The following is a 15912-nucleotide window of genomic DNA, read 5'->3' as shown; positions in this document are numbered from 1 at the left end:
CTTGATTATTTTTGCACTTGGTTCACTTGTTCAGTGTGTGTTCTGCAGCTGGAAGCTTTACAGCTCTTCTCAGACAGGCTGAGATCTGTGAGCTGGTCAGCAGCAAGGGCTGTTCTCGCAGTGAAAGCCAACTGCAAAGTGGATTTTGTAGTTTGCTCTGCTTTCAGGCTTGCCATCGGCCTTTTCGGTCTGATAATAAAGAAAATATTGCATTTTTGGTTGCAAAATGCAAACTGGTTTTAACAGTGAGTGTGGAAGAAAGAAATGAGTTTTAGTGCAAGAACTCTACAGTGGTGTCTCTTGGACGCTGCTGAAATACAAGTGCTGTGCTCTCAGCTGATTGCTAACTGGCTGCAGTGTCACCATGACATATATTACTTTTTGGACGCCATGAAGATGAGGGTAGTTTAATTAGGATGGGTATTTAGGGTAGCTTAGTACCTGAAGAGTCTTAAAGTATGGATTTAATTCAATGAGCAAATGGAATTTGGCAATGTAATGGAAATGGTATTGAACTGATCAGGACTTTGTGTGTTAATTTTGCATCTCTGTTTAGACCACAATTTTGCAAATACTCTAAGCTACCTATGCAGTTAATCTTGTTAGTTTTAATACTGGATTATATATGCAGTGTTATTGATGAGTTTTACGAAACCTCAATCGTCTGGTAAGGGAAATAATGTTCTTCTATTACTTGAGGAGGGAGAACTGTTTCTAGTTAGTACTTCAGTTGTATAAGATACATGGCTAGGTGCGTACTGTATTTCCTTTCTGTCCTCTAATCTTTGAGGTGGGCTTCCTCCCTCCCCTATAAATTACAGCAGACTTGCCCCTTCTCTTGTGCGTCCCTCAAATTGGTAATTGCTGGGGCTTGTGCACATCACAGATAAGTGTCTTTGTGTCCCTTTGTGCATCTTCCTTTTCCTTTGGGGCAGGCAGTAAAACACAGCATTAAATACTAGACTTGTATTTTCCATCTTCTAAAGTTGCACAAAATCATACAAGAAAGCAAAGGAAAGCACGATGTGAAAGGATGCTGGTGAAGCACCTCCTCTGGGACCCCACATTGTAAAAGCTGACAAGTTAGAGAAATTTTAGAAAACAAGTGCAAAGCTATCAAAATCTCTGTAAAATATCCTTTATCACAGAGCTCAAGTTGTGCAGTTTGTTTCATAGGGTTCATATTTTAGTTGCCTGCATAGCAGGTAAAGGTAAGAAGTGATTTGGTCTGCTGATGACTAAGTGGAAAAAACTTTATTGCCGTGCTTTTCATCGAATGTCATAGCCATAAATAAGCTAATCAGTTAAGTTAAATACAAATCATCTGGAATAAGGTTTAGATCTAGAAGGTTGCCCTACATTTGAATTTTTGGGGAAAGAAATGAGAGAAAAAAAAATATTTCAGAAGCTTCTTGTGCATTGTCCTATTCATTATTGCTGCTGCATCTTACCAAATCCCTCCTCTTTTTTGTAACACTTGTGCTTGTTTTCAAAAGCTGTGTGATGCTCAGTTAAAAAGGGCTGTAACAATAGTTCATTTGCAATATGTAATCGAGTTGAAAAATGTTATTGATGATTTTGGATAGACTGTTGTGAACCTTTTTTTAATGTCATTTGCTTTTTGAGAACAAACACAAATTTTAAAGGCCAGAGCTGTGAGCCAGCTATTTGAAGCCAAGATCAGCAAACTTAATAGGAGTGAAATAAAGTCTTTTGTGTTATTCTATCCATTTTTGTATTTTTGTTCTTAAAACAAATTGCACCATTACCATTCTAATTAAATCTGTAAATTGCTGTGAATGACTTCCAAAGATCTGTGCAGTTCAGAACATATCTTTAAACGTAATTCATTTTTTTATTTTATTTTTCTGAATGCAAGTATAGAAGTAGATGCCAAAATTTGCCAGGTAATTAATAGCATGTGAAGCATGTAGTTCTAAAATTAATGTGCTTTAGCAGTCCCCTGCACTGCTGGTATTTGCAATTTTAAGTTTGGTAAAAACAGTAACTATTTTGATGAAGTATTATGAGACCATTTTATTTTTGTGAATACCTAGAAAATTCAAAACATCTGGAATCAAAAATACTGCTTTTCTTGTTTTTTCTCCTACAATTTCCATCAATAATGCACAATTATTTTCCACTTCAGTTCTGATTCACACAAGCAGTTTCTCTTTTTTTTTTTTTAAACCCAACTGCAAGGAGTTTGAAGAGAAACGACTGCTTTGTTTGAGGGGGAGCACATCTTTGTCAATCGATGACATTAGAAGTTATGAGACATTACGGAGTGGCAGGATACGTCAGGCTGCCATCTCACCTCACATACAATCTGACACAGTATGCATTCCTTAAAGTACAGTTTTAGGATTCGGCAACTATCAGCTTGGCAACACATTCATTTCACACTGAGATCACGAAAACCATCTGTTGATGATTTTCTTTCTTATGGACCTCTGACTCATGCCTCTGAATAGAAGTATCGAAAGTCACTGCCTAAGCCTGTAATGGTTCTTATTTAGGGCTTATTCCCAGTGAATTGAATGAAAATAAATATAAACTTTTTACAGCTTCATAAAAATCTGATTACTAATGGAATACTTAATGCTAACAGAGATAGAGACAATTAAAAGTGATTTAAATTCCCAGTTGACAGTTTCTGTGGGAATAGTATTCATATTTCTTAAATGGACAGTTTTGTTTCTTTAATTAGTTATCTGACATGAAGATAAATCCTATCTCCAGTTGGTTGTATTTCATGGTTGGAGTTACAAATCCTAACATAAAACAGAAGATTATTTTAATATTTTCAGCATAAAAAATTGACACCACAAATGCTGTATTTTTAAATTAAGAGGGAATAAGTGCAATTATATGTAGAAACTTGGTAGGTAGTGGAAAAGTGTGTCATAAATATATGCAAGAATGCTGACATTACAACCAAGTAATTAAACTTACTCTAAATGGCATATAACTGAGGGTGTCCCTGATCAAGGATACTGTGAATTATGAACCAGAAGAGCCATGAGAAGAGTTCAGTGGGGGCAGAAGGGCAGTTCTGACCTGATGCCTAAAAGTGTGCTAATTTTTTCCAGTAGAAATCTATTTCTGAAGTCATCAAAGAAATTATTTGGTAGCCTTCGTTGAGAGGTTAATTTCTGACAGAGCAGTACACTGCATGCTTTTTTCATATATATGTAATTATATGTAAGTGTTGAGTGTATTGAAATGGAAGGTACATTTCTTTAAAGTTTGTGCTCTGTGGACATGAGCTTCGTCAAAATCAAAACAAATTGTACCTGAGTTTTATGCTGCGAGAACATTGGCTCTTGTCATACTGATAACTTTGGTAGATTCGAAATTAAAAACTAAGAGTGTTCAAGACAAGATGTGTTCAGTGAGCTGGGTTTTTAGCCAGAATTGATGTAATGACCTGTAAGGATCCTTACACTATTAGCAAGATGTTATCACGTAAGGAATTTCAGAAAGGATGCAAGGTGAGTATGGGAGCATGTTGTTGTTTTTTTTTTTTTTTTTTTTCCTCATGATGTTGTAGGACCCTTCCTTCATGTAGCTGTTTTCCCTTTATTCTTTATGGAGCATTAAGCGTGACTGAATTTACTGTTTAAAAAAAAAATAAAAAATAGGGGGGCACATGTAAGGTTTAAGTTTAGGTAATGGAATAACGTTCCTGTTTTTAGCACCTTACCTAGCTGATATTTCTCTAAATTATCCAGTTCTTTTGACTTCCACTTCCCAGTAAATGTCTTGGGTTTAGGAGCTTCCTTGCCCCAGTCCCTCTTTACTCCTCTAATCCCTTGTCCAAATCTCCTTTTCCCTTCTCCATCCCTGTGTTTATTCCTCCGTGTTCAACCTCTACAGGTTGAGTGGCAGCAGGGCGTTTTGCGTTTCGGGATTTAAACGTGGCTTGTCTTGTCGCAGATGGAAACCAGAGGAGGGGGGCCAGCCTGCTGCTCAGCTGACGTGAAGCATTTCCACTCCTGATGGAGAATTTGGGGAATTAGGCTGTGCTTCTCTGGAAAATCTCTGCAGATCAGCTGTAAATGGCAGTTTTTCTGGGACTTGCCAGTGAAAAGTCAGTTGTGCAATACTGGAACATGTTGATCAGGGAGGCAGCAGGGCCTCCATCCCTCGAGTTGGTCAACGTGTGGTTGATCACGCCCTGGGCAACGTGTTCCTGGCCATCCGATGGCCCCAGCGGTCTCTGTTTTCTGTGGTTTGCCGAGGAGAAAGCTGGAAATGGAAGACGTTGCGGGAGTTCGTCCAAAATGGAAGTGTTACACATAAGTTCCCATTTTAAGACTGGCAGCCTTTTCCTAGCCTGATCAATGTAATCATCCGTTTGTGTGATGTTAGAATTTTGAGAAGCCTGGGTCTGATCATTATCCTTTTGAACGATGTGACTTCTCTAAGCTTGGATTTTTGTGTTTTTTCTTTTTTTTTTTTTCCTTTCCTTGTTTCTGAATGGTTTTGACATCTGGCATGAGCTATGGGAGTACAAGAGTATTAAGAGAGATCTTATACTAGGAGATGTGAAAAGGAAGTCACACACCCCAGTGGTTTTCAAAAGAAACAAAAGGAGCTTAGCTGTATTGACAGAATGCTCAATTCGGTTGAAACATCCTTAAAAACATTGGTGGGAAGAGTTGATAAAAGAAACCAATTTGGGGAAACACAAAAGGTTGTTTGAGGTTCACTTCACCTCTCAGAGGATAAAGGTTTGGGAAGAAGAGCTTCACTCGGGCACTGCCCCGCATGGGGGTAAAAAGGTAAAACCTACCTAATCTGCACCTGGAAAGACCGAGGAATTAATCTCAGTAGATGTCTTTGGTACCACATTTGTTGAGATACAGCTGTCTTGTAGGACTGCAGCGTGCACCCCCAAATCTTGAAGTCACATAAGCATTGAGCTGCTTAATTTTTTAAATTGCTATTTTGAAAGACAGTCAGATACTACTGCTGCTAAAACTTTAAAAGCATTTTTTTCAAACAGCCTGATAATTACTTTTTAACATAGATCCCTAAATGTTAGAGTAATTTTTTTTATTAGAAACAGATATTAAAAACATGTTTCATTACAGCTGAAATTGAAACCTGCTTCTCTGCTTGCTATGGAAACAGCTCTTTGAAACAAATCTATTCTTGTGTATACTGATGTGCCAATCCACGTTTTTATGTAACCAGTGAATTCTTTCGCTCCTTTTCCCAACCAGCTTGTAAATATAACAACATGGCAATTTGGCATACTTGTACTTTAAAACCAAAGCTGAGAAATCAACAGAAATACTGGTCATTTATAGAAACCATTCTTTGCATGTTGCAGTTGTGTTGATGGGTTGAGTTTTTGTATCAGAACGAAATGTGATACAGAACCTATCATTTTGTATTACTGCTTGAATTACGTGTCAGTAGTCGATGGTTATGCCAGAAGTATGTGTTCGGTGTCCCACCAAATTAAACAAAGGATGGGACAACTAGCACAGGAACATGTGCAACCTAACTAAAGCCTGATCTAATTACAGATTTCCCCAATGTTGTGTTCCCTGTCTTTTGCACATGAACAACGTTGTGTTTTATGATGCCACAATTCCTGTTGTCAAGAGGAGCACAGGTACTTCAAAGGAAGAGAGTTTCATCGTGCTCTTGGTTGTTTGTTAATTTAAGGCTATAATGTTAATCACCCACTTAAAAAAATAAATTGCTTTCATGTTTTGTACCATGCAGCTTTTTTCCCCTTAGCGACCTGCTTTTGTGTGACAACCTCTGGAAGACCATTATTTGGGGCTGAACATCTCTGATGTCTATGAAGAATCTTGTGTAACCACTGCAGTGACTGGGGAGGGAACATGCGGTTCCTTTATTGAGGGTTTTGGTCTCATCATCACCTCTCGCTTTGTAATAAGCCTTTGCCAACCTGTGAAGACTTTTCTAAATAACTTACCAAAGTGATTCAGTTATAAAATGAATGCTGAATGTAGCTGACATTTAAAAAAAAATGTTAAATTTGAAACAAATGTTCATGAGCTGGGTTGACTTTTAAAAAATATCTAATTTGTGTGTGTTTGTTGATGCAGGCCACAGAAACGTTGTTCCGAATGGCAGTAGCAAGAGGAGCTATTACACCTTTAAGACACGGAGAAGTAAGGCTAAATACATCTTTTCTTTTTTTCTTCTTCCTTTTTTTTTTTTTTTTTTTTTTTTTTTGCACATGTGGGATAAAGTTTTGTTAATGTAATTCTTTAAAAATTCCTGGGGGAATTATATTGCCTTCAGGTAAGTGAAGAGGGCTGGATTATATATAACTTGCATAACTATGTTAAAGGCTTTTTAAACAAGAGAAGAGAATTTAAATCCTGTCCTGTGGGAGATTAAATATTCTTCCCAAAACACTCTATTTTTCTATCTGCCTGGTTCATAGATTAGCATTATAATACAAGAGTCTCAAGTGTGTCCTTTTACCCAAGTAATTGTTCATTGGGTTTTCTATATTAAAAAAAAAAAAAAGTAGAATCCAGAGAAATTCACAAGGTGGAGCTTTGTTACAGGGTAGCTCTAGAGAGTTTGCTTCATCCTTTGTCTTTCTCCCAAGAAATAAGTAGCTTCAGGTAGTATGTGAATTACTGTATGTATAGTAATTATTATATGTAATTATATATACAACATAATATACATTATACCTAATGTGTGTTAATGCATTAAGTGTTTGAAATAAGGGATATTTGAATATTATGTTGCTTATACATAGTTCTGCTGATGGTGAACGTTTTTCTTTCTCTGTTGTGTTGTTGTCAGGTTAACATTTTTCTGAACATTGCTAAGATCTCCAATACTAGGGAATGAAATTTATTCTTAGCTTGAAAATTAAAAAAATATATATATACTCCAGTCAGTCATGACACTCTGGAAGTGAGAACTGATCTGGGCATTGCCACAGCTGGACGTCACAGTACAGTGATTTTAATGTAGAAACTTTTATTTTTTTTTTCATGGCAGTCTGATTTTCATCAAATTCTTACGTAACTTTGTGAAAAGTTTGTGCATTCAGTCTGGAATCTAGGCCAAGACTTACCTTGGGATCCCAGCTGTGTTGTAAAATGTTCCTTACACTGATGAAACTGCCTTAATTTTTCTTTTGAGCAAAGTGATATATCTTTGCATCAGAGTCTGAAGATGTACCTGAGATTTCCTGCTCTGATGTTTACAGCTTTAACTTTTCTGAATTTGGATCCTTTATAATTTTTATGTTCTGCTTTTGGTTCTGTCCTACAGAAGAGTGTAATACAACTTCCAGCAGTGCTAGTTGTGGAATATTTGCAATGCTTCCGCATTCTCTCTGTTTAGTTTTTCAGTGAAGGGTACTTTATTTTCTGTGTTTTAATGAATGCATTGCTCAGAAAGTTCGTGGAATCTTTGTCCTTGTAGTTACTTGGTGAACAATGGGGGGAAAAAAATGAAATGATTCTTTTAAGATTGTTACTAATAATATCACACATTTAAAACACTGGGACATCACGTGTAGATGTAGAACTTAGTAGCATGGCCTAGTGGTGGACATTAATACTAGGTTAAAGGTTGGACGAGATCATCTTAAAAGTCTTTTCCAACCTGAATGATTCTATGATTCACAGGCATAACAATCTCTGTTGTGAACAATGTTGGTCATTTCTGTATCTGCTACATCATATGCTGTAGAAATGATGTGGTAGAAAATGTTTCAGTTGTTTCTTCAGATATTTCCTCTGATCTTTATCAATTAAACTGCCTCAAGGGCTAGAGAGAAGATGAGTGGTGAGAGGTTGTAGCTGTGATTAGGAAGGGAGGAACTGGGTGAAAGTGCATCCGTTTGGTGATGGGGAACTGATATGCCGGCATGCCATGTCCCGTGACACCATAGCCCGGGTTGGGCTTCAGTGCAAGTCATGTAATGTTAAAATGAGAGAAATAAAAAGGCCTTTTTTCTCTCTTATATTTTTATCAGGCTACATGCAGGGGAAGAAATATCTCGACCCGAGGAAGATCTCTTCCTTAAATTCCATTGTAGAATTAGAATTCATTTAGTTTGAAAATGAGGAATAACAATCCAAAGAAATTAATTTTTCCAGAAGAAACATATAATTATGAAGAGTCACATTAATTTTTTTACCTCTTCCAAGGAATTGCTGAACGTTTGCACAGTGCATAAGTAGAAGGGGAGCCAGAAAAAAAAAAAAAGTTGAATGTGAACTAAAGTTCACCGCATTCTGTTTGAGAAGTGTGAACTTGGCAGCTGAAATGAAAGCCGAGCAACTTGTTTATTGGCAGGTCCAAACTCCGGGGGCAGCAGTCCAAATGTGCAAAAGTGCTGTTGGGCTTTCACAGCAATATTTAGAGTGTAGTCCCGTTTCACATTTAGGAGGGAGTAGAACTGTTCAATACTGGAAGGAAGAAATAACGTAGATACTTAGTTGTTTTAAATTCATTTAAAAATTGCAGTATTCTGTCTGCACTGCTAAACAGATTAATGGGCAGATATTTCTTCTGTGCAGACACAACAGTTATCCATTTTAATCCAGTTGTCATCAACAGGTGGATTTATAATATTCATTGCTTAGGGCAAATGCCTTTTCTCCTTCTTCTGGCCGTTCCCTGTTCCCTGGGACTCATCTTCTCAAGTCTGTATGCTTATAGAATTTTTAAATCTTGTTTTAATTATCCTTGAAGGAATTGAAAAATGAGGTGATTCTAGATATTTGACTTTTGGATGTGCTTTGTAAAATTACCATTGAGAGTTTAGAGAATCAGGCTGCCAAAAGTAGTTCTCAAATTTGGGTCCATAATGTTAGTAGTTATTGAACTGGAGGTTTTGGATCATGAAGGTTCCTGAAGAACCTTCTCAACAATTGCTTTGCTCCTGGTTTGACTAAGTGCAGTAGCATCCATGGGAGGGAATCAAACCCCGGAGTAGAATTCCTCTTCAGGAATCAATATGTTGTTTTTCTTGTTAATTAGTTAGTTCTGTCAATCGCTTTGTCCTGGGGGTGGAGCGTGGGACAGAGCCTCGCAGAGTTTACTCGTTTCTGTTAGCACTTCATGCTCGTTCCAAGACGATCCAAAAGCTGCACGAGCAGATGTGATCCCACCAAATCTGCAGCTGTGCTTGTGTACAGGAGGCTCAGGATGTGTTTCATTAACTCCACAAGCTTTCGAGTCAGGGTGTAGCTGCAAGCTGTGCTCTCGGGGTACCTGACACCACCCAGGGAACTTGGCCAGCTGTTTGTGGTGCTCGTGCAGCAGGCAGGGATCTCTGCCGTCTGCTCCTCACTCCTTTCAGCCGCTTCCACAGTTCCAGCTGCTGTCTTCCTGGGAGCCGGCTGATGTGGAAGCAGTGGCAGGGATGTGAGGAAACAAGAGGAACCGCAGCCTGTCTGCTGAAGAGGATGAGAAGGGAAATAGGAGGAGCCTGGTGCTTCAGGTTCGACAGTTCATGCTTTCTTACCAGTTTTGCTTGCCAGTTCTGCATCTGCTGGAGCTTCTGCTGTTGAATGCTCATCCTGTCCCCAGGGGGAGACCACCAGAAGATGGTTTAAGGGTTAGTAGTGGCTGTGAGAAGTCATTGGATGCATGACAGGTAGATGGAATATGTTTGACAGGCAATGCTGAAATCTGATGACCATACACAGAAACCTTTTCCCTAATTTTAACCAAAAGTGATCAACTTTATTCACGCTGAACAACAAAGAAGTGATAATCAGAAGCAGTGTGTCACAACTTTTGACACTTCATTTGACGAAGCTGGTGAGGGGCCTGGAGAGCAAGTCCTATGAGGAGCGGCTGAAGGAGCTGGGCTTGTTCAGCCTAGAGAAGAGGAGGCTCAGGGGTGACCTTATTGCTCTGTATAAGTACATTAAAGGAGGCTGTAGAGAGGTGGGGGTTGGTCTGTTCTCCCATGTGCCTGGTGACAGGACGAGGGGGAATGGGCTAAAGTTACACCAGGGGAGTTTTAGGTTAGATGTTAGGAAGAATTTCTTTACTGAAAGGGTTGTTAGGCACTGGAACGGGCTGCCCAGGGAGGTGGTGGAGTCCCCATCCCTGGAAGTCTTCAAAAGACGTTTAGATGTAGAGCTTAGGGATATGGTTTAGTGGGGACTGTTAGTGTTAGGTTAGAGGTTGGACTCGATGATCTTGAGGTCTCTTCCAACCTAGAGATTCTGTGATTCTGTGTGTGTACAAATAAGACTTGCGAGGAGGTGCTGAACAGGACTGGATGTGGGCCTCGGCAACCTGCTTGGTTGAGCTGGATGCCCGCATGTAAGCAGGACTTTGGACCAGATGACCACCAGCAACCCTTCCAGCCTCATCCCTCTCTGGTTCTGTGAAGGAGGGATCCAATTATGACAAATAGTTTGCAGGACCGGTGTTAACAATCCCTGTGGAAGAGGCAAACAGAAATGCATGCAGCCCATCCAGAGAAGGAGCAGGAGGATAAACAGAGGGGGTGGAATGCTTAATGGAAAAATACGAAGAAATAGGTAGGCTCATGTGGACAGCAGAGGTGATGGCAGAGGCAGGATTCCCAGAGAGCCAGAAGCGATAACAGCCACGTTTGAACTCTGTGGATGTTAACTCATTTCTTACAACATCTTTATGAGTCTGTAAACTGTCTGGCTCTTCTGGGTGGAAGAATTCAGGTATGCATCTTTAGAGTTCTTCAAGTCAAGCAGCAAAAAAGAACTGCAGAAGAGAAAGGCTGTGCCCCAGGGGTTGTGCTCTTCCATCAGAAACATTAAGACGTAAGGGGGACCTTCAGTATGATGGAACTTGCTGAATCTTCATGTAGGGTTCTTGTTCTGGGATATACAGGAGAAATTAATCTTGCACAAGAGACAGACTTGTATAGGAGAATCAGAGAAAAAAAAAAAGCTTAGGTTATACGATAGGTCCATTTTATAATTACTGCAACAGCTGAGATGTTTTGAGAAGTTTCAAAGAAAGAAATGGAATCCTCAGTCTGTAGCAGTACTAAAGAATGCCGTTAATTTAGGATATTTGGTGGTTTATTCCTTCTTTTTTTCTGCTCCAGTTATACAAAAGCCTTTGTCCATGAAATGCCAATGGAAACAAAGTATGAAAAGGGATTTCTAGACTGTGTCTGTAAGTTTCAATGGGGTTCAGTTCACAATAACGTTTAGATTTAGCTGCAGTGCCTGAGGAGAGATCTATCCAAGTTGACGTTGATTTGCCGGTACTTTGTTGTAGGAAGGCATGTCTTTGCTTTCCTTTAAAACCGTGTTTAATACATTTCAGGATTATGTTTTCATTCTGAGAGTTTTCTGTAAGGGAAGTACTATGAAGTGTAGAGTTTTATGAACAGTTACCTATAAAAGGTGATTTAGATGGATTTTGTATTTATACTAAATACCTGTGATACATATATGATTAAATTTTACCTAGAACTTAATCAAGGGGATTTGTAAGGATCTTTAACATGCAATTTCTTTTATGTTTTTAGAAGTAAATACAAAAAGGTGGCAACAGCAATATGAAATACTTCATTCTGCAACAGTTTTCCTATTAGTTCCACAGATCTTATCCTCTGCTATACAGTTTGCACTTGGGACAGACATAAAATGACACAGTCCAAGAGCCACAGCTCTACCTGCATCACTTGGGTTCAAGCTTTGAAAAAAGCATTGGGACAACTTTTAAGATAACATCAGTTTGTTTTGGTCTGAACAGGAAGGACCTTAGTCACAGCAATGCAGTTATTTCCAAATGAACCATCCTTATATTTTTGTGATTTATTTTGTCTTGTTTTGACAATCCAATACTCCAACAAAGTATTTTTTCTTTATAACTCAAAACCAGACTATTTTGTTATATGAGAGGATGCTTATATGTTTTAGAGTAATTCTATTAAAGTCAATAATAAATGTAAAAACATTATAAAAAGCTAAAGAAGATGTGAAAGCATTTATTTTTTCTTATAATGGATTGCACTATAAGTAACTGGTAAATCACAAAATTCAGTAGTCACTGAAGTAATGTTTCTAAAACAGTTTTGTATTTATATATGTGTATACATGTTACACATATGTAGGTATAGGTTCTTTTTTATTGTGAAATTTTATCTTTTTTCTTTTTTTTTTGATAGAATTTCTACCTTGGAAAATAGGGGAAAATGTTAAAATGGGATTACTAGCTCAAAGTTCCTTGCCCTCTTTCAGCCCCATACACCACATCAGAGCAGAATGTATTACAGTAGTCCTGGAAACTTCAGCTGTGTAATTAAGTCAGTTAGGCAATAATCCTTATTATTAGTAGCAATAACTAATTTTTATTTTATTTTTTTTATGTGAAGGGACTTCCTGATTTTGTTTGTCATTAGAGCAATTTGAGAGATCTTAGGACACATCAATTACTTTATTTAGGTCTGTTTTGTAAAGGTGACAGGGTGTAGATTGGTCATTTAAATGATGATCTTTTTTCTATATGAAAGGTTTTATTCTAGAAATTACAGAATTATAGATATGATTTTTATATTTGGGGTTTTGTCACAGTGATGTGCCTGCTTCATTTAGAGTGTAGTCCCTGATGAAGCTAGCTTCATTTGTAATACATGAAACACAGGAAGACTTCATAAACGGCAGGATTGTGGCTTGTGAAAGGTATTGTGAATCACTTGAGATTAATTTTCATTCAAATAAAATTGCTTTGGGCACTCTGTTTCCCGTGATTTTAGCTCAAGGGCATACCAGGCCTAATCACTTACAGGCACGTTACAAACCAAACGGCAACGTGATCCTAGACATCTGATCCCTTACCCTCTTGCCTTCCTATCACAAAGATGTCATTATTGCTGGGGTTTTAAAGCTCTGCTCTCACAGACTACCCTCACATCTCTGATTTCCATTCTTTTGTCTTGAACACTTTGTTACTGACATGTTAATATGTGAGGAAATATGTTTGTTCAGATTTACATAAATCTTACAGCATGGGAGCCACTCTAGTTATATCCCCGATGATGTTCTACGTTTTCAGCTTTATGTTGGACACTTTTTAAAAGTGCTCTTGCTCAGAATGAGTCTTGTTTGTTCTCACTGCAAATTAAAATTCTTCCTAGCAAACTGTGTTTGACATATACAAAAGAAGTCTGGTTTGGTACAATGAAACTTAAATTCTTGTGAGGCCGTGTCATAACATTCACGGACTTTTCCTGCCTTCAAAGTAGCATTGTCAGTCTCTTGGATCTTAATTTGTGTTTTCTTTCCCTCCTGGTTGAGGGTTGCCAGTATACAGAAAAATGTGTATTTTTTTAATTCATTATGTTGCAAAACAATGTCAATTTAATTTAACCAAACCATATTTTCTGAATACGTGGTGTAAGATCTAAAGTTCCTGTATATTTCAGTATTCAATTATCTTGTCTTTGCACTCTTATTTTGGAAAGGTATTACTTTGCAAAATTAGAAAGAAGCAGTTACTTGCAGAGTCCCTTTTCCTTTAAAGGAAGGTCACTTCTTTCTCTGTTCCCAAGACAGAAAAGAAATATTTCTAGCTTTAAATTTTTATTTTTTTAAAGTATTTGCATAGACTTTTTATTATTATTATTATTATTATTATTTTTTTTTTATGTGATGAGTGTCAGAACTATTTAAAAATAGTACTGGTATCTGGAAAATCCTTCTGGTGGGTCAGGATTACCAACCAGATCAAAAGTAGTTCAATTGCTTGTCAATAATATCTGGAAGTAATTTGAAAGTAAATAATTCTGCTTAAATACAGTGAAAACTGAAGCTGGAGGGAAAGAGAATGCCATAGGTCCCGGGAGAGGAAAATTGCCAGATTCCCTTCACATTGTTCCAGTGTTCACAGTTTGAGTGTTGTTTTTGCCACATGTTCAGTTATGTAAAGGTGGTCTGTGTCCATGTCACTACGTCTTCGGTACTAGATTGTCCTGGGCTATCCTTTCTATGTGGTTTATAGGTTGAGAGACATTTTTAATCATGAAGAAGAAAGTTAATTTGTCTCCAAACCTTAGCCTAATGTAAAGAACTCTGCTGCTCTTTTAATAGGTGAGTTGCCTAAATGTATTCTATTTCTTGCTAAAAATCATCATGAGCCTTGACTAATACTGATGTATTCCAGATAATTTTAAAGTGGGATTCATAGGGTAGGGAACATCAAAACTGAAAACATTTTAGGTATCGTGTACAATGTAAATTTAAGGTAGAAAGACCTGAAAACAGGATAATGGCTACATGTTCCAGAATATGAAGAGTTAACACTTAAGAACGATAACACTCAAGTTTGGAAACAGAGAACTTTTGATTTCACTTCTGTTTTGAAAGTTATGTAAGTAAGCTATCTAAGTGATTTATTTTTTATTTTTTTATTTTTTTTCCTTTTTCTTTCTTTTTTTAGATGTATGGGCAATGTAGCCTGTCTGCTTTTCATAAACTGGAACAATGGGGTTTAGTACTTTAAATGTTTGACATATCATGCTATGCATTCTTTTTATTGTAAAGTAGATCTTTTAATGCAGACTGATAGAATATATTTATATTATTATAATCATAACTTCCCCTTTGTGAAGTAAAACATGAGTCTAAAATGTACATTGGATTATACTCTCAAATATTTGCCAGATATCATCAAGAAGGTTTTGACAAGCAGCATGGGAAGGAGGGAGTTAGCTATTTTAAAGATTTTGTTCTTTCTTAAAACTTTCTTCTACCTTCCCTTTATATTCCACATTTCTTTTTTTTTTTTTTTTCTCATAACACATAACAATAAAAAATAAATGCACATCGACTACTTCATTGCTTATAATATATGTAGATTCACTTTGAAGAAGGGATACTTTAATTTGAGTGGAAATGTTATTTGCATTCAGTCATTCCCAGCTAACGATAACTAGTATTCCTCTAGGAGAAAAATGCAAATGCAAGAATCACACTTAAATGATTGTTGGTGTTTCCTGCCTGCTCTTTAGAAATATCAACAAATTCAATTGTTTGAGTAATGTCTTCCCATTTCGATGGCAGATGGAGGAGTGGCTCATGACCATTCTTCAAAACCCCATCGAGGAGACAAATCAGTTTGACAAGAAACAAAACCCAGGACAGATTGGAATGACTGAGGAGTCAAGAATAATTTTTGACTTTGCATCATAGGGTTTTTCCTCTGGAAAAAAAGAAATCACTGTATTGCTTCGTGCCCAGTTACATTTTTAATGCTCTCATTCTTTCTGCTACCTTAATTCAAGTTATTTTATGCTCATTCATATGTTAGGCTTCTAAAAATATTGTTGATCACACATGAATAAAGTAGCTGTCTTTCAGTTGTTAATTCCTCTGTGTATAAATAGGTTGCATAAATCTAAATGTTATTTGAAATGCTTTTCTTTGGCTTTCTGAAATCAGGGTGAATGTGCTGCAGTTAGTGAGCTGCTTCCTGTTTGATGCCCAGAATTTGGGGAAAAGCATACAAATCAGAGTTTGTATTTCCTTATTAATGAGAAATTTTAGATAGTAGCTGGTGAATGCTGAAAAGTGAAACCAATGACAAGTAAGATTGGGAGGGATATGAACAAAAATAAGTAGCAACAATTAATACTTCTGTTTTGACAATGTCTCCTGTAAGATCCTTGCAGAGAGGCTGATGAAGAAAGGGCTGGGTGGGCAGACGATGAGGTGGATGGAAAACTGGGTTAATGGCCAGGCTCTGAGGGTGGTGGTCAGTGACACGAGGTCTGGCCAGAGGCCTGTAGTGAGTGGACGAGTACCCCCGAGGTCAGTACTGGTGGACAGCGAGTTGGACCTGAGGCAGCGATGTGCCCTTGCTGCAAAAGAGGCTGATGGTGTGCTGGGCTGCATTAGGGAGTATGATCCTGCCTCTGGTGGTGTATCCAGCTCT

The 15912-nt window shown here is 37.7% G+C and overlaps 1 protein-coding gene across 1 annotated transcript in view; it reads left to right on the top strand.

Moving 5' to 3' along the window:
• TMEM135 (transmembrane protein 135) overlaps positions 1-15912 on the top strand; it is a 178410-nt gene that overhangs the window by 69370 nt on the left and 93128 nt on the right. The window contains exon 5 of the mRNA XM_038177087.2: positions 6093-6158. Coding sequence (XP_038033015.1) covers positions 6093-6158 — 66 coding nt within the window. The remainder of the gene's footprint in view (positions 1-6092; positions 6159-15912) is intronic.

The sequence above is a fragment of the Anas platyrhynchos genome, chromosome 1 (genome assembly GCF_047663525.1).
Source record: "Anas platyrhynchos isolate ZD024472 breed Pekin duck chromosome 1, IASCAAS_PekinDuck_T2T, whole genome shotgun sequence".
NCBI lineage: Eukaryota > Metazoa > Chordata > Aves > Anseriformes > Anatidae > Anas > Anas platyrhynchos.
This window is presented reverse-complemented; position numbering and strand designations above follow the sequence as displayed.